The sequence below is a fragment of the Cervus elaphus genome, chromosome 22 (genome assembly GCF_910594005.1).
Source record: "Cervus elaphus chromosome 22, mCerEla1.1, whole genome shotgun sequence".
Lineage (NCBI taxonomy): Eukaryota > Metazoa > Chordata > Mammalia > Artiodactyla > Cervidae > Cervus > Cervus elaphus.
The window spans coordinates 5,015,803-5,034,729 of NC_057836.1; the positions used below are offsets into that span (position 1 = coordinate 5,015,803).

Sequence of the window (18,927 nt, forward strand, 5' to 3'; positions counted from 1 at the left end):
GAATATCCTCCATTTACGAGAGTTTTTCTGAGCTTACATTGTACCTTTGCACCTATAGGAAGATGATTTTCTCAATTAAAATCTAGCCTACAAAGAAGGAAAAGACCCTGATGCTGGGAAAGATTGAAAGCAAAAAAAGGAGAAGGGGGCAGCAGAGGATGAGATGGTTAGATGGCATCACCAACTCAATGGACATGAATTTGAGCAAACTACGGGAGATAGTGGAGGGTGGAGAAGCCTGGCATGCTGCAGTCCATGGGGTTGCAAAGACTTGGACACAACTTAATGACTGAACAACAACAAAGAAGTTAGTTGAAAATGTCAACAGATTTAAATTTATCATTACAGAATGCAACTTTGAGTAAGATTGCAAGCAATTTTATGACAAAACAAAGAATGATAAACCATATTGGGGGGAAAAAAAAGGAGCCTCTTCAGAAAAACGTCAGTGATGTGGCCATAGTTAGAACTCTGTATAATAAACTAATTCACTGGGCCATAAGTACTGTTTCCGAAAGTGCATTCGTTTAAGGATCTTCCTCAAGTTGTTTAGCTCTCAACAGTATCCCAGTTTGAATGGTGATGCTGCCCATGAGCAGACTTTGACATGGTAGCCTCTCCTCCTGCTCTCTGAAGCCAGTTCCTGGCTTCTGAGTTCCATGGTTTCATTCTTCCCTTCTGGCCAGGCCAGCAGGTCCTTCTCATTTCTTGGACCTGTAAATTGTGCCCTGCATAGTCTTTGACCCTTTGCTCATTTTTATTTACACTCTCTTCCTAGTCTTAAATATTCCCTGTAAATAACTGTCCAATGGACCTTTTCCCCAGAACTCCAAGATCACATTCAGGGCCAGCTGGACATTCTACTGGGAGGTATGGAAAAGGTCCCCTCAACTCTCAGTGATGTCTTCCCCAGCAAAACCCCTTCACATGCATTTATAATAAATAATAGAGACAGACTCATGCGTCGTTTACTCTGCTCCCCCAATAGTAGCAACTTGCAAATCCATGATGCAACATCACAATCAGGATACTGACCTTGATAGAGTCAAGATTCAGAAGATAGCCACACCCACTTCCCTTCCACCCCAATACCTCCTTACATTTTTATTTATCTGAGATGAATGTCTGCCATGCAATCTCTGGGTTGTATAGCTGTTGAACGCTTAGTTTTGAAAAGAAACTGTCATACTGATTTCCAGTGTGGGTGGACCACTTTGCATTCCCATCAGGAATGTGCCCAGTTTCTCTGCATCCTCATTGGCATTTGGCGTTGTCATTATTTTTTATTTTAGCCATACACATATGTGTGTAGTGGAATCTCTGTGTGGTTTTAATTTTCATTTCCCTAGTGGCTAATGATGGTAAACATTTTCTCATGGGTTTATTTGCCATCTGTATAGCCTCTTGGGTGAGATGCCTCTTCATCCAATTTAGCTCATTTTCTAATTGGGTTGTTTGTTGTTTTACTGTTGGGTTTTGAGAAGTCTTTATATGTTTTAGATACTAGTCTTTTGTAGACCATCTTCTCCCAATCTCTAGCTTGTATTTTCATGTTCTTAACAGAGTCTTTCACAGAGCACAATTTTAAATTTTAATGGAGTCCAGTTTATCAATTTTTCCTTTTATGAATCAAGCTTTTGTTGTCAAATCTAAGATTTCTTTGCCTCACCCTACTCTATAAAGATTTCATCTATTTAAAGTTTTATAGTTTTATATTTTAATTTGTCTGTGTTCAAGATAATTTGTGTCGAAGATGTGAGACTTAGATTAAGTTTCTTTCTTTTTTTTTAAACCGATGAATGTTCAATTACTCCATCACCATTTATTGAAAAGGCTATCTTTCCTCCATTGGGTTGCTTCTGCATCTTTGTCAAAAATCATTTTGGACATATTTGTAAGAGTTTGTTTCTGGGTTCTCGGTTCTATTCCATTTATCTATGTGTCTATTCCTCCACCAAGATAATACAGTCTTAATTACTGTAGTTATATATGTCTTAAAATCAGGTAGACTGATATCTTTCACTTTATTATTCTTTTTCAAAATTGTTATAGCTATTTCCTTTAGTGAGTTCCTTTGCCTCTCCATATATATTTTAAAATAACCTATATACCTACAAAAAAATCTTGCTTGGGCTTTGATAGATACTGTGTTAAACCTGCAAATCAACTGGGGAGAATCAACATCTTTACTGTGTTGATTTTTCTAAATCATTTCATAGTGTGTCTCTTTCTCTGTTTAAATCTTTAAAATTTTCTTTTATCACTGTTTTGTTGCTTTCCACAAACAAAACCTGTATGCAAACAAAACCTGTATTTATCTTGTTGGACATACATTTGCATATTTTTTGAGTGATTGTACATTGTATTGTATCTTATTTTACTGTCCTTGTGTCCATTGCTAATATAAAATACAATTGATTTTTGTAAATTCACTTTGTATCTTGTGACCTTGCTGAATTCACTTGTTTTTCTAAGAGGTTGTTATTGTTGTTTTTGTTAAATGCTTTAGCATTTTCTATGTAGACAATCACGCCAACTGCAAGTAAAGATAGCTTTATTTCTTCCTTTCCAATCTGAATGTCTGTTATTTTCTCTTTTTCCTCTCCTTATTTCTCCAGCTAGAACTCCCAGCACTTTGTTGAATAAAAATAATGAGAGGGAACATCCTGGCTCTGTTCCCATTCTTGAGGGGAAAGCTCTTAGTCTTGAACATTAAGTCTAAAATTAGCTATTGAGTTTTTGTAGAAATTCTCTATCAAGTTGAGGAAGTTCCCCTCTGTGTTCAGTTTTCTTTGAGTTTTGATCATGAATGTCAGTTGGTTCTTTTTTAAAATATATATAATTCACATATTACAAAATTCCCTTTTGGAGGACTTTCCTGGTGGTCCAATGATAAAGAGTATGCCTTAAAGTGCAGGGGACGTGGGTTTGGTCCCTGGTTGGGTAAATAGGATCCCTCATGCTGTGGAGCAACTAAGCCCATGTGTCACACCTACATGTGCTCTGGAGCCCGTGTAACAAATAGAGAATTTGTGCACTGCAAGAAAAAGATCCCGCATGATGCAACAAAGATCCCAACTAAGACCCAACACAGTCAAATAAAAATTTAAAATCAAACAAAAAACTCCTTCTAAAAGTATATAATTTAGTGGGTTTTAGTATATTCACAAGGCTGTGCAATCATCAACACTGACTCCAGAACATTTTCATCACCCAACAAAAGAAATTCTGTCCCCATCAGCAGTCACTGCTATTTTCCTTCTCCCCAGACCCTGGAAACCAGGACTCTCCCCTGTCCCTCTGGGTTTGTGTACTGAGGACATTTCATATAAATAAAATCACACAATATATAGCCCTTCTGTCTCACTTCTTCTGCTTATCATAATGCTTTCAAGGTTCATCAATATGGTGGCACATGTCAGTAGAGTCAGCCCTCTGTGTTCAACGGTTCTGCATTTGTAGATTCAAACCAACTGTGGATCAAAAATATTTGAAAAATAATTTCATAAAATTCCCCAAAGCAAATCTTTAATTCTGTGTATGTTAGCTATTTAGATAGTGTTTACATTGTATCCATGACTAGTTATATAACATTTATATGATATTAGGTATTATAATAATCTAGAGATGATTTAAAGTATATAAGAGGATGTGCATAGGTTATATACAAATACTGTGCCATTTTATACAATGGACTTGAGCACCCACAGATCTTGGTATCAATAGGTCCTGGAACCAACCTCTCATGGCACTGAGGGACAAGTTTTTTCCTCTCCATTTTATGACTGATGGATACTCCATTGTACTGATACCACATTTTGCTGATCCACTCATCAATTGGTGAACATGTGGGTTGGTTCTTTGTTTTCTTTTATGAATAATGCTTCTGTGAACATTCATGTACAAGTGTTCATGGAGACACATGTTGACAATTGTTTTGGGCATTATGCGTAACTGATGAGTTATATAGAAACTCTATGTTTAACTCTTTGAGAACTTGTTAGACTGTTTCATAGTAGCTGCACCATTTTACATTCCCACCAGCAATGTATGAGAGTTCCACTTTTTTTGCATCTTCACCAACATTTGTTATTGTCTGTCTTTTAGATTATAGCAATACTTGGGTGTGTAGAGTGACATCTCATTGTGGTTCTGATTTGCATTTTCTTAAACAATAATGTTTTTTAAAAGGCTAATGATTTTTAAAAAAGGCTAATAATGTTCAGTATCTTTTCATGGGTTTATGGACCCTTTCTTTAGAGAAATGTCTACTCAAATTTGTTGTTCTTGCTGTTGCTCAGTTGCTAAGTTGCGTCTGACTCTTTGTGACAGACTGCAGCACGCTAGGCTTACCTTTTCTTCACTGTCTCCTGGAGTTTGCTCAAATTCATGTCCATTGGTCACTGATACTATCTAACCATCTCATCCTCTGTTGCCCCATTCTCCTCCCACCTTCAATCTTTCCCAGCATCAGGGTTTTTTCCAATGAGTTGGCTCTTCATGTCAGGTGGCCAAAGTGTTGGAGCTTCAGCTTCAGTCCTTCCAATGAACATTCAGGGTTGATCTCCTTTAGGATTGACTGGTTTAATCTCCTTACAGTCCAAAGGACTCTCGAGAGTCTTCTCCAGCACCACATTCCCAAAGCACCAATTCTCTGGTGCTCAGCCTTTTTCAGGTTCTCACAGCAAGAATACTGGAGTGGTTCGCCATTCCGTCCTCCAGCGGACCACGTTTTGTCAGAGCGCCCCCCATGACCTGTCCGTCTTGGGTGGTCTTGCACAACATGGCTCATAGCTTCATTGAGTTATATAAGCCCTATTGCCACTACAAGGCTGTGATCCATGAAAGGGCTATTCAAATACTTTTTCCATTTAAAAAAAAAACTGGGTTGTCTTTCTTATTATTGAGTTATGAGAATTCATTATATATTCTGGATTATTAGACCTTTGTCAGATATATGATTTTCAAATATTTTCTCCCATCCTATGGGTTATCTTTTTAATTTTTTGCTAGTGTCCTTTGAAACACAAAAGTTTTAAGCTTCGGTAAAGTTCAATTTATCTACTTTTTTCCTTCTGTCAACTTCTACTTTGGTGTCATACCTAAGAAACTTCTTCTCAATCTATGCTCAGGAAAAAAACTCCCAAGTTTTCCTCTAAGAGCTTTACAATTTTAGCACTTACATTTAGGTCTTTGATCCATCTGGGTTAATTTTTGTATAAGTTGTGAGGTAGGAGGTCTAAATTCATTCTTTGCCATAAATACAGTCTCACAAAACGCTATTCTTTGGCCATTAAATTGTTTTAGAACCCTCTTTGATACATAATAAATTGACTGTAAATGTTAGGATTTCCTTCTGATCTTTCAATTCTGTTCATTTGAACTATGCCAGACCATTCAATCTTGATTACTGTAGTTTTATAGACAAATATTGATTTTTGAAGGCTCTGTGGTCAGGTGCATATATGTTCATAATTGTTGTCTTGAGGAATAGATCATTTTATCATTACAAGATATCCTTTTTCTCTAGTAATAATTTTTTTTTGTCTTAAAATTTGTTTTGTCTGATGTTTGTATAGCCATTCCAGTTCTCTTTTGGTTACTATGAATGATATATCAGTTTTCACTCTTTTATTCAACTTGTTTGTATCCTTGAATCTAAAGTGTATCTCTTGTGGATAATATCAAATTAGGTCATTAAAAACAATCCACTTTGCCAATCTTGACCTTTTATTGGAATACTTAATCCATTTACATTTAATGTATTACTGATAACATAGGATTTATACCTGTCATTTTGTTGTTTCTTTTCTATATGCCCTATTTTTTGTTCCTCTATTTCTCCACTATCCCCTTCTTTCATATAAGATAGATATTTTCTACTATACTAATTCCCTTGTCTTTTCTTTCACATATTTTTTGAATTATATTCTTAATGTTTGCCCTGAGGATTACAATTAACATCCTAACTTATCAAAATTGCTTGGATTAGTACCAACTTAATTTAAATAGTTATGAAAACGTTGCTCCTAAGTAGCTCTTTCTTCTCCTGACCTCCTTTGTGCTATTACTGTCATGCAAATTACATTTTTACTATACTGTATGCTCATTAACATGATTTATAATTGTTGCTTTAGGCAGTTGTCTTTCAAATAATACAGGAGAAAAAAAGAATTACAAACAAAAGTAAACACATAGTCTTCTTTATTTACCTATGTTGGTATCTTTACTTGGGTTTGTTATCTTTCCTGTGAATTCCAGTTACTTTCTAATGCCCTTTCATTTTAGTCTGAAGGATCTGTCTTTATTATTTCTGTAGGGTAGGTCTGCTAGTGATGAATTCTCTTTAGTTTTATTTCCCTGAGAATGTCTTAATTTCCCCCACAGTTTTGAAAGGTAGTTTCATTTGGTATAGAATTCTTTGTTGATAGACTTTTTCTTTCAGCACTTTGAATCTCTCTTCCCATTGCCTTCTGGTTCCCATGATTTCTGAAGAGAAATTTATTGACGACACCTTATATAAAGTCACTTTGTTCTCTCTTGCTGCGTTTGAAGTTCTCTCTTTAACTTTCAAGAGTGTGATGACGATGTGTCTTGGTGGTTGTGTGTATCCTACTTGGAATTTGTTGAGCTTCTTGGATGTGCAGATTAATGTATGTCATCAAATTCTGATACTATCCCTGCCAGGGTGTGGAGTGAGGAACCTAATTTTAGCTTGGCAAACGTAAGTCTAGGTCCCTCCCTTAGCCTTTGCTGGCATGAGTGGTGGTGGGGCCACTGTTTTTTCTGGAGCATTTGGCTGGCATAGAGTGGTTATTGTCTTAAAGTATTCCGTCTTCATAGGCTGTTTCCTCATCCTTTGGCTTGAGAGAGCAGGATTTTTGGAGGAACTTTCTTTTTTTGTTTTTGTTCTTTGTCTGGTACATCCAGATTGCTAGCTTTTTTAATTGTAAATCTGAAATATACAACGCAATGGAATACTCAAAGAGTCCACCACTGTGTCATTTCTCGGGTCCTGAACAACAGAGCAAATCTGCCTTTTTCTCTCCACCTTTTTGACTTCTTTTTTAAAAAACTGTTTTCAGTTGTGCTTTGCTGAAAGAATAAAGAAGGGTGAATGAACTCCATCTTCCCAGAAATGGAAATTAACTATATTTCTTTTTAAAAGGTACTTTATCATAGCCACCTCATCTTGTTACATTTCTACCTTCCCCAACTGTCAATGTCTGTTCTTTTCACAAATGTTATTCCTACGTTATTCTCACTGAAGATCCTAAATATGCTTATTTAAAGTCTTTTTTTCCCCCTGACTGTCCTATTATTTTAAATTCCTCTGGAGTTAATTCATATTATGATTATTGATTCTTGGTGGCTATTATTCTTAGCATTAGATGTCTTCATGGACTTCAGAGTTTTGATTTTAAGGCTTAATTTTGGGTGAGAGGGTATCTTTCATTTTCATTTCCTCTTTGTGTACTCAACCCTTTTCCTTCTGAGGAACCCCCTGTCTCCCTGGCTGAGCAGTTTGGGGCCACTCCAGTGATACCTGGTCTGCAGTACAGAAATGTGTTTTATATTGGTGGTTCACAATTCCTGCCCCTCTGAGGTCTACTTGTCAATCAAGGGCCATGAAAGTAATGATATTGGCTGTTCTCCCTAGCTCCAGGGCCACACTTTCACAGAAGGTGTTGCCCCGTGAAATGGCTGAAGTAGATATTTCAGACTCTTCTTTGACAGAGGGGTGATCCCTCTTTCCCCTTGATTCAAATAATAACATTGGCTTTGTTACCAGCCTTGTGTCCCCATTATGCCTTGGGATTCAGAGCCCAGCTGGCCCATGGCTTTGTCAATTCTCAGCAGTTTGTGTTTCTGGACGATGGTGGAGTTTAGATTGTTTTTGAGGCCAGCTAGATCCTCTCAGTACTTTTATTGTGTAGTTTATCGTCATTCTGTGTTTGTGATAGCAGCATCTCAGAGCATGAATCATAGTATTATCTGGATATGAAGTCAAATGCTCTGCTTGTTTGTCTTATTTTGATATTTATTTTCATTTTATTTAGCTCTATTTTATGCAATGCAACTTTATGTCCTATTTTAAATAGATGAAATACACATAAATGATATATTCCTTAGAGTTCATGTTTGGTCATTTCTTAAATCAGGGTAACCTTATTTTCAATACACCTGAGAATTTAAGATGGATAGTGTCAGCCACACCTGGAAGTATAGCAGACACTTCACTCATACGCATAGATCCTGTAACCTGGGGAGGTGCAACCCAGGGCACAGGGCAGAAAAACTGGTGGGGGGTGGTAAAGGGGCACAGGATAATTTCTGCATTTGAAATCACCGACCTCAGTCAGGATGAGCACAGCTCCTGCCTCCATGTGATGTGGGAGAGCTCACAGAAGCAGTTTAAGGAAACACTGTCCTTTCTTTCTCCCCTTACTTTATGTCCTAGACATTTTCAGCTGATCACAAAAATGTACCTTTTGTCACCCTGGGGTACACAGTTGTGGGCACAGCTAGACTATCCTTACTGAGTATGGACACCATCATGTCCCAATTCCCATTTTATAGAAGCATAAACTGTAAAGATATGAGTGAAGCTGACTTTGTCCCAGGTCTGCCAAAGCATGCAAGTGGCTGCCAGTTGTTTAGCCTCCTTGAAGACGGTGTCTTCGAAAGACTGGCATGGTGGGTGTCTTTTCTCTCCATCCACGCTCCAGCCTTGAACTGACCATTTAGAATCACCTCAGTACTCAACATTCAAAAAATTAAGACCAGGGCATCTGGTTCTATCACTTCACGGCAAATAGATGGGGAAACAATGGAAACAATGACAGACTTTATTTTCTTGGGCTCCAAAATCACCGCAGATGGTGACTCCAGCCATGAAATTAAAAGATGCTTGCTTCTTGGAAGAAAAGTCATGACAAACCTAGAGAGCATATTGAAAAGCAGAGACATTACTTTGCCAACAAAAGACTCTCTAGTCAAAGCTATGGTTTTTCCAGTAGTCATGTATGGATCTGAGAGTTGGACCGTAAAAAAGGCTGAGGACCAAAGAAATGAAGCTTTTGAACCGTGGTGCTGGAAAAGACTCTTGAGAGTCCCTTGGACAGGAAGGAGATCAAACCAGTCAATTCTAAAGGAAATCAGTCCTGAATATTCATTGGAAGGACTGATGCTGAAGCTGAAGCTCCAATACTTCGGCGACCTGATGGGAAGAGCTGACTCATTGGAAAAGACCCCGATGCTGGGAAAGATTGAAGGCAGGAGGAGAAGAGGATGAGATGGTTGGGTGGCATCACTGACTTAATGGACATAAGTTTGAGCAAACTCCAGGAGATGGTGAAGGACAGGGAAGCCTAACATGCTGTTGTCCATGGGGTCACCAAAAAAAAAAAAAAAAAAGTAGGACACAACTGAATGACTGAACAACAACAGTAAGGTCAAGTAGGAAAAGCATACATCGTGTCTGCCAGGTTACTTCAGTCATGTCTGACTCTTTTTGACCCCATTGACTATAACTTGCCAGGCTCCTCTGTCCACAGGATTCTCCAGGTAAGAATACTGCCATGCACTCCTCCAGGGGATCTTCCTGACTTAACAGATGAAATCCACATCTCTTATGTCTCCTGCATTGGCAGGCGTGTTCTTTACCACTAGTGCCATGTGAAAGTGAAAGTGAAGTCACTCAGTCGTGTTCGACTCTTTGAGACCCCATGGATTGTAGCCTACCAGGCTCCTCCATCCATGGGATTTTCCAGGCAAGAATACTGGAGTGTGTTGCCATTCCCTTCTCCAGGGGATCTTCCCGACCCAAGGATCGAACCCAGGTGAACCCAGGTCTCCTGCATTGTAGGCAGACACTTTACCATCTGAGCCATAAGGGCCATGTGGGAAGCCCCAAAGGCATCCAGTGAAGTGAGTCAAATAGCTCATCCACTTTGGCCCAGTATTGTCTCTCCTTGACAATTACCCTGGTGAAGCTGGCAGAGAAAATGACTGGGGTTCACATACAAGCATGGTTTATAAAACTTCCACATGGAAAATAAGACAGAGAACTCTCAAAAAGGGGTCTATTGAATAAACTGGGCACATGGTTTCATTGGAACATAGGCAGTAGTTGAAAACTATGCTTTTTAATGAAAAGTGTTCAAAATTCAGTGTGCTATTAAGGTCGCAAAACAGTTCAAAAGCCACAATAATTACTAATGTTTTATAATATACTATTTATCTTAGAAAATGACTCGATGGAGCTACAAAAATATTACTACTTCTTCTCTCAGGTGGAGGGACTCAGAGAGCCACAAACTTTCTCAAAAGACTTCTTTGATATCAAGATTTTCTACAATGGATCTATACTACACTGAATTTGCTTGAAGTTAGTACAAAACAAAAGGCAAGTACAAATCTGTCCAACAGTGCTCCTTCATCACTCCAAAAACAGTAGGCCACTTTTCTATATAAAAGTCAACAGGACAATGTACTTCATTGGTGTATATCATTTACTTTTTACCTGGCTACACATAGGAACAATAAATTCATCAAAACTCTCGGCTGGATTAAAAGAATATATATATTAAAAGCAAGCTTCACTTAAAAGAATGAATACAACCTATGCACACACAGCTTTACTGGCAGTCTTAGGTAACCTGAGTTTCAAAGAAAGGAAGACACCGTTCCTAACAACAAAACGTCAGTAGCCACACTCACCACTGATTGGCTGCTGAGGAAAGGCACGTGGGCCTTACGCAACTTCCGGGGCGGGGCCTCGGCCCGCGCGGGAGCTGGTGGTCTCCATGGCAACCAGCGGGGACCGCGCTAGGCCCGCCTGCAGCCCACACCTCCGCGTTGCCCGCTCCCGGCCCGCGCCGTGACCGGCCCTGGGCCACGAGCGGGGCCTCGGTCCCAGCCTGGCTCGTGCTCCCGCCAGAAGCTGCCCGCTCCCGCCTTCCGCCGCCGCCTCGACCTGACCTGACCGGGAAGCAGTTCCGGCGGGCCGCCGCCGCCGTGACTCATCGGCCAGCCCGCATCGCGGCGATCGGGCCATCTTGGTGGCGGCCGGCCCGGGCAGACGGAGCCGCGGGGGAAGCCGCGGAGACCCAGGTAGGCTCCCGCCGCACGCCCTCGGCCCCCCGGCGCCGCCGCCGCGAGTACTTCTTTCCTTTGTTCTGCCCCATGTGGGCGCCGGTCCTCTGGCAGGGGGGGCGCCCGCCTCGCCGCCCGCCCTTTGCCCCTCCCACGCCGCCTCCCTCCCTTCAAACCCCCTTTCCGCAATCGAAACCTTTTTTTTTAAAAAAAAAAAACACCGTGTTTTCATCCTTCAGGGCCCTGCAGCCCGCTGTGGCCTTGTGAGCGCGGCGATTCAGGAGCGACATCCGGAGCTCGGGATCCGCGAGGGCCTGCACCCCCTGCCTGTCCCGGGGCTGTGCGCATCTCAGGGTCCGTCTGCCCTGCACTTTTGTTGGGTCTTCTCGGCCACGCTTGAGTCTTGAACCCCAACCGTAACCCGATTGCTCTCTGGGTCTACCCAATTATACCATCACAGGTGCTCAGGTTCTGGGTTACCCAAACCCAACCCCAACCCGCCGTCACCACCACCTTCTCCACTTTTGTCAGGCTCAGCCTTTGACTGACCTCTGGCCAATATGGTCCAACCCCAGACCTCAAAAGCTGAAACCCCAGCCTCTGCAGCTTCTACTAGTGCCCCCATGGACGACGTCATCGACACCCTGACCTCGTTGCGCCTCACCAACTCGGCTCTCAGGCGCGAGGCCTCGACCCTTCGCGCAGAGAAGGCCAACCTCACCAACATGCTGGAGAGCGTGATGGCGGAGCTGACCCTGTTGCGCACCCGGGCTCGGATTCCCGGGGCGCTGCAGATCACCCCACCCATCTCGGCCATTACCTCCAATGGGACCCGGCCGATGACCACGCCTCCGACCTCGCTCCCCGAGCCCTTTTCTGGAGACCCCGGCCAGCTGGCGGGCTTCTTGATGCAGATGGACAGATTCATGATCTTCCAGGCCTCCCGCTTCCCGGGGGAGGCTGAACGAGTGGCGTTCCTGGTGTCCCGGCTCACCGGGGAGGCCGAGAAGTGGGCAATCCCCCACATGCAACCCGACAGCCCCTTACGAAACAACTATCAGGGATTCCTGGCCGAGTTGCGGAGAACCTACAAGTCTCCGCTGCGGCACGCCCGGCGCGCGCAAATCAGAAAAACTTCGGCCTCCAATCGAGCCATGCGGGAACGGCAGACCCTCTGCCGCCAGCTGGCCGCCACCGGCACAGCGCCCTGCCCGGTGCACCCAGCCTCCAATGGGACCAGTCCAGCCCCGGCCCTGCCCACCCGAGCTCGGAACCTTTAGGAATCAGCCATCATCCTGGTCGCATCTGCAGCCATCCAGGTAGCATACCCCCTTTGCTGCGTAGAAGAAATGTCCATACCACAGCATCACTTTCTTTGAAGACGTCCCTTCCTGCCTCTGCAGACCTGTTCCATGAGGACATCTCCTGTCATCACTCGGGGGCGTCCTGTGACCCACCTTGCTTCCTGGTATCACGTGCTTGCTTGGGACCTCCACTGCATGTTTCCCTTCTTTTGCTTGCAATTCCAGCTCTTCTAGTGGCCTCAGCTCTGCTCCTTGGTCAGGCTCACTCACAATACACTTGGGACCATCTGGGCTGACATTTTCCCCAGCTGGACCAGGTTCATGGATGCAGCTCCCCCACCCTCTGCAGGCCCCGGGGCAGTTCCCCACCTCGTTGCCCTGTTCTCAGTGATGAGCTTGCTGGTGCCAAAAAGAAGCTTCTTGGGCCAGGCAGGTGGCTTGACCTGGAGAGGGGAGTCTGGAGTCCTGCCAGCCCCTCCAGGGCCCAGTGTAGCAGGTAGGGGCCTCATCTCTGCTGTCAGTGTCCAAGTGATCATGGTCGGGAGTGTGTTTCCACGGTTCTCGGGGGGCCAGCTTCACTCTGCACGGAAGTAGGCCGTCAGTGTGCCCCATTGCTGCCCCTGGGAAGATGGATAGTGCAGCCTTAGGGGAGCGCCCCCAGAGGCCACACCCCCTCAGCGCCTGGCTTTAGCTGCCAGTGTTCTGATAGCACCAGGATTGGGGGGAATCTGGAACTCGCCTGCTCAGAAGGTCAGTGCGACTGGAATCAGTGGGCAGTTCCACATACGTGTCCATCCGTGCCTGAGGCCCCCCTGCAGGCTGAGGGGTGGGCTCTAGAGGCTCACTCTGCTGCCCTGGTCCCCTGTGGGATTCAGTGGTGGCGCAGCCCCCTCTCCTGTCTGCCCCCCGCATGTGGAGGTGGGCCTGTCTGGCTTGAGACCTGTTCCCTTCTCCACACAGGGGCATGCGGCCTTCACCTCAGCTCCTGGAGCCACACACACGGTCTCTAGGTCTCCAAAGCTTCGGTAGCATGCCCTCCCCAGGCCTGGGCCATCCATCAGATGTCCAGCCTCCGTCCCAGAAAACTGGGACTCAGAGCTGGAGCCCAGCTCCCCTGGACACATCATGGAGCCCTTAAGGCGAGGGGGTGTCTGCCTGTCTGGCCCCAGTCGGGGCCGTCCTGACATTTGCAAAGGAAAAGAGCAGCCTTCTGCCCAGGTCCTAAGGTGGTGCCAGGGCAGGGCTGGCGCTCGGGTCCTGGTTCTGAGAGAGAGCCGTGCCTCTGGGTGGTGGGTGACCTTGTGCTTCCTCCCAGGGATGCCCAGAGTCACTTTCTAAATGAGGCTTGGCCAGGCCCTTTGACCTGGGTTGCTCCTGCCATATTCGATACCAATGACGCCCTCCCCCCAGGCTGTGGGGAAATGGGCCATCCTTCCCTGGGTTTATCGGTCCCTGACTGCAGGAGGATAATCTCTGTGCCACCCCTTATAAGCCTGCATTTGGGACCTCCAAAGGTTGTCTCCTAGGACCCGTGACCTCCTTCTGAGCAAGTTGATGATGCTGGGGAGAGTGACTGTGTTCCTGAAAGTCCACTGTCTGCAAGGTCAAGGTGGTTCAGTGGCTGCTGAGGTTTGTGGACCACGGCCGCCCCCTCATCGTAAACTCTGTTAGCCCAACTGCCCTGCTGAACCACTGCCTGAACACAGGCTTCAGACCCCTCTAGATTCCAGCCAGACTGTTCAGGCGGGACCATGGTGCTCATTAAGCATGAAGTGGGGGAGACACACAGGGGGGCCGCTCTTGCGGGGGACGTGGGCCCTCCGGTGGGGGGTGCACAGACCACTTGCAGTCCCTGCTCTCTTCTCTGCCTGCCTGCCAAGTAGAGGAGCCCACCGCTGAAGGGGCACCGTGACACCCACGGGAGAGGGGGCCTGCAGGGCTAGCTGACCCCTTGAAGGTTTCCATGTTGCCCGGGCCAGCCGAGGCAGGAGACCCAGCCCGGGAGCAGGGCAGGAACTGCTTGCCAACCTCGGGGTCTGCCCAGGTGGTGTTCAGAAGTCCTACCACGTTTGCAAAGCGCCTTGTTTCAGCCACTGCACCTCACTAGGCCGAGGCCAGCCCTCTGCATGTGGGTCGTCGTGCCCAGCCCTGGCTGCTGCCCCGGCTTCGCTTGGCTTGGTGATGTGGCTGGGTTTTGCCCGTTAGTGCTCATGGTTACAGGTTGGGGACTGGTGCTGTTGGACGTCCGTGGCCTTATTGATTGCCTCCTGCGACCTCGGAAACCGGAGTGGATGTGAGGCCTGGGGTTGGATTTGGAAGAAGGCCCGCGGTGGGAGCCCCCGGTGGTTCTCGTGGAAGACACCCTCGTCCCCAGCTGGAGAGGACACCCACGCTCCATGCAGCCAGAGCGGGAACACGTGGCTGAGAGGCTCAAGCTGGAGAAGGCAGCGGTGGGGGAGAGCTGCTCTGTACATATTTGGGGGTTATAATTTCTCTAAATTTAAGAGAACAGATGTTGATTTATAAAAGGGACGGGCAGTTAGTAGTGTTAAACCATGCATGTGAGGGAAGGTTTTATGTTTTTCATGGTGTTCACGTTACTTGGACCACCTTCTGACTGTTCTTTGGTCTCCACGGTGCCCCATCTGGTAAGGAAGCTTTGTGGCGTAGCAGGGCCTCACTCGAGCTCAGAGTTAGAAGGGGTGACCTCTGGCCTGCTGTATTGTGCGACCTTGGGATTAACTTAACGTCCTAGAGCATTTCGGTGGCTTCTGGGAAGACACTAAGGCTCGTGTCCCTGGTCCCAGGTGAGTATGTAACGAGTGAGTCGTGACACAGAGCCCAAAAGTGCCGGGTGAAGATGCAGGTAAGACTTTTCTGATGTGCAAGCTGCTGTTGTCAAGAGGGACAGAACCACCTGCTGGACCACGATTCCAGCCTTTAGGAGAATAAACAATAGGGGAGGGCCAGGCAAGTGCTTAGATTACTTTAAGGGAGCAGTCCTGTGAGTGTGTAAGAGTGCACATGCCCCGACCAGCTTCCAGGGCTGGAGTTTGGGCGGGAAGAGGGAGAGAACTTAGCAGAGGTCCTGTCCATCTTGCAGCCAGAGCGGGAAGCCTGGATCTCCTCTACTTGAGAAGCCCTAGATTAGGGGCTTAGAGATGAAGACACAGCTGGACTCTGGAGAAGGCAGCAAAAGCTTGGCTGTGTGGGGAGCGGGTTGGCGTTTAGGAAAATCCCATCACCCACCACGGGTGGACAGAGCTGATGACTCCGGTGTAGTCCTGGGGTCCCTGTGTTGAGTGTGGTGGTGGGCGTAGCACAGACGCAGCAGATGAGTGGGGGTACCGCTAGCCCCTCACTGCAGCATCACGAACTCCTTTTCATAAGTGGCCACATACTAGTTCCTTTCATTATCAAAGTCAACCTACACGTTACAGAAATTTTGGAAAACAGAGGAGTAGAAAGATGTACAGTTTTAACATTTTGGTGTTTCTCCTTCCAGTCTCCCCTCACCCCAGTCACGGTTCCTCTGCTCTCTGTTTTAACATTGGGATGCTGCCTTCCGTAACCCAGCACCGTGTAGCCGTCCTCACTTACGTCGTAGGCATCTTTCTCATTTCATTTTGAGATGGCTGTGCGCTCTGCCGTCAGGCAGTGCCAGTGGTGGATCACCAGTGCTGTTACTGATGTTTCACCATTGGAAATCGATGGCTATCTTTGTGCATAAGGCTTTCCCCAGTTCAAGTTATTTCCTTAGGATAGATCCTCAGAGGTGGGATGATGGCGTTAAAGAATATGAAAACCTTCAAGGCTCTGATTACGTACTGACAGACGGTTTCCAGAAATGTTTGTGTCCATGTACACGGCCACCGGCAAGGATAAATGTGCCCGTTTACCATCTTGCCCACACTAAGTGTTCTCACCTGGTTAAATATTTGCTAACCTGGTCATGGGAAAATAGCGTTGTATTTTAGTTTGCATTTCTTTTTTTTTTTTAAATTTCTGGCAAACTAGAACATCTTTTCACATTAAGCAGTTGTATTTCTTTTGTGCGTTGTCATGTCCTCTGCTCTTACGTCCTGGGGTTTGATAAATTTGTATGAGCTCGTTGCATATTAAAGATATTAACCCGTTGTGTGTCCCACTCGCTGCTCGTGTTTCCGGCTTTTTGTTACTGAAATTTTAACCTGATACATAGCCAGTCCGTCCCTTCACTGGGCCCTGTGCCCACCAGACTGACACATGCAGGCGCTTGTATTTGTCCCTTTTGTGCATGGCTGTATCACTGCACCTGTAACTGTCAGGACACACAGTAGGGACTGTTACATGGATGGATGTGCCAAGTGCTGGGACCGCCACCGAAGCACTTACAGACCCAGGACTGCACACAGGCCTTCTGGCCCCAGAATCCCTTCACACCATTCAAAATCCTTTAGGACCCCAGAGAGCTTCTTCTAATGAAGGTTTTGTTTATCCGTATTTACCATATTGCAAATTAAGATGGAGAATGTTTCTAAATGCTATTTAGAAGATAAACTCATAACCTGACAACATAAATAGTGTATTTTAAAGAAAATTTGTTTTCTTAAAAAAAAATAAGCGGGGGGGTGGGGGGGGCAGTTTTCACTAAACTCTTTCATGGTTTTGCAAATTTCTTTCATGTCTGGCTTAATAGAAGACAACTGGGGCCTCTGACCTGCCCCTGCTCTTCATCTTTTGCAAGATCACCCATCACGTAGTCTCTGGAAAATTCCGCGGTACACTCAGGAGACAGCAGGAGTGGAAAAGGCCCAGATATTTTGGTAGCGTTATGAAAACAGGACTGCCTCCCAGGCCCGGAAGAGGTCCTGCCCACTTTGAGAACCTCTGGTCCGAGGAGAGACACAACAGTCCGTCCTGCAAACACCTCCATCTGCTCTTGGTGGTTTCCTTCGCTGCTTTAAACTTAAGGTCTTTGTTTCCCTCTAGAATTAATAAAGATATTTCTGGAATTAGTTTGCTTTGTAGTGTGAAGTGAAGCTCTGACTTGACTTCTCAGTGTTTAAACCAATAACCCGAGCTCATCTATTCTCACCTGTTTTAACTTCATTCTCTCCCTCATTCATGTTTCTTTATCCCGTCTGAACATCTTACCTATCAGAGGGCCAACTTCCCCAGTATCTGATGATCCATTTTCTTCCCCCAGAACCTCCTTTTAAACAATGGTTTTGGGGCTTCCCAGGTGGCTCAGTGATAAAGAATCCACCTGCCAATGCAGGAGACATGAGGTGGGTACCGGTCTGGGAAGATTGCCCATGCCACAGAGCAGCTAAAGCTCATACACCACACCGCTGAGCCTGTGCTCTGGAGCCTGGGAGCCGCATCTCAGGAGCCCGTGCGCCCCAGAGCGTGTGCTCCGCAACAAGCGGGGCCGCTGCAGTGAGACAAGCCCGTGCACTGCCCCGAACGCGAGCCCCCACCGGCCAAACTAGAGAAGAAAAGTCCTTGCGGCAGTGGAGTGTCCAGCACAGCCAGAAATAAATGAAACCTAAACATGATTTTGGGGTTATATTTTGTGCTCCCCTCTAATAGGGGGATCTGCCCCTTTGGTTTTCTTGGCTGTTCTCGCCAGATGAACATCAAAATGAATTCTAAGTTTTGTTCCACCTCCCAGTCCAGGCACAGGGCTGGCCAGTCCTCTACAGGCCAGAGCCCTGGAGGGTGGGTGGCCTCTGCTCTTTCTGCCCACAGAAGGCCCTGCCAGGGGGATTTCAGTGAACATTCCTCTATGACTGGTGGCTGGTTTGGGATTGGGATGAAAATCTGTGCCCCAAGTGGCTAGCCTGCTGTGTGGTGAAGCATCTTCTGTTTGGAAGTATCTAGAGTGCTGGCTGGCCCCGGATGGCTGGTCCTGAGAGGTTTTCAAGGGCCGGCCCGCCTCTCTCCATGGACCTTCCCTGGGTTCCGGAACCTCTGGAGGTAGCTGGGAAGTCTTCTGGATTCCAAATGGTATTATGTCCCCAGAAACCTGCTGGTCACACTTCAAGCAGCACATTTAAACCAGCAGAGAAAGCCTGCTGACTCTCAGATCTTATCTGAGCAGTCTCAAAGACGGGAGGCTCCTGTGATCGGCCGGTAAGTTTCCAGCGGCCGCCTCAGGCTCCAGGCATCTGCTGAAGCCTCTTGCTGTCAAGAAACATACCATTTCTAGGCATGCACTGTCCAGGGGCTCGAGCTGGGCTCTTGCTGGTGGAGCCGAGACCACACACTAGAGGGAAAGCCCGTGTTCGGAACTTGGAGAGCGGCCGACCAGCCCTCAGCCCCACACCTGTGCGGACGGCCCAGCTGGGTCGCCCTGCCAGCCCTAAACACAGGGCGCTGGGTAGGCTGGCGGCTTCTTTGTCAAGTTTCTTCTTCTTCCCTGGTGGCTCAGCTGATAAAGAATCCGCATGCAATGTGGGAGACCTGGGTTCGATCCCTGGGTTGGGAAGATCTCCTGGAGAAGGGAAAGGCTCCCCACTCCAGTATTCTGGCCTGGAGAATT

The 18,927-nt window shown here is 46.1% G+C and overlaps 1 protein-coding gene across 2 annotated transcripts; it reads left to right on the top strand.

The window, feature by feature from the left end:
- Positions 1–10,810: 10,810 nt before the first annotated feature.
- On the top strand, positions 10,811–17,398 carry RTL6 (retrotransposon Gag like 6). 2 transcript variants are annotated; one of them, XM_043881545.1, is made up of 3 exons: positions 10,811–11,115; positions 11,337–12,416; positions 17,080–17,398. In XM_043881545.1, the coding sequence occupies exon 2, from the start codon at positions 11,658–11,660 to the stop codon at positions 12,375–12,377; it is 720 nt and encodes a 239-aa protein (XP_043737480.1). In that variant the 5' UTR covers positions 10,811–11,115; positions 11,337–11,657; the 3' UTR covers positions 12,378–12,416; positions 17,080–17,398. The 2 variants fall into 2 exon arrangements, with proteins under 2 accessions (XP_043737480.1, XP_043737481.1); XM_043881546.1 differs by lacking the exon at positions 17,080–17,398 and having other exon boundaries at positions 10,812–11,115; positions 11,629–16,537.
- The last annotated feature ends 1,529 nt before the right edge of the window (positions 17,399–18,927 follow it).

Bases quoted from the DNA above. Each gene is read 5' to 3' on its own strand.
- RTL6 (XM_043881545.1), top strand. From the start codon at position 11,658: ATGGTCCAACCCCAGACCTCAAAAGCTGAAACCCCAGCCTCTGCAGCT.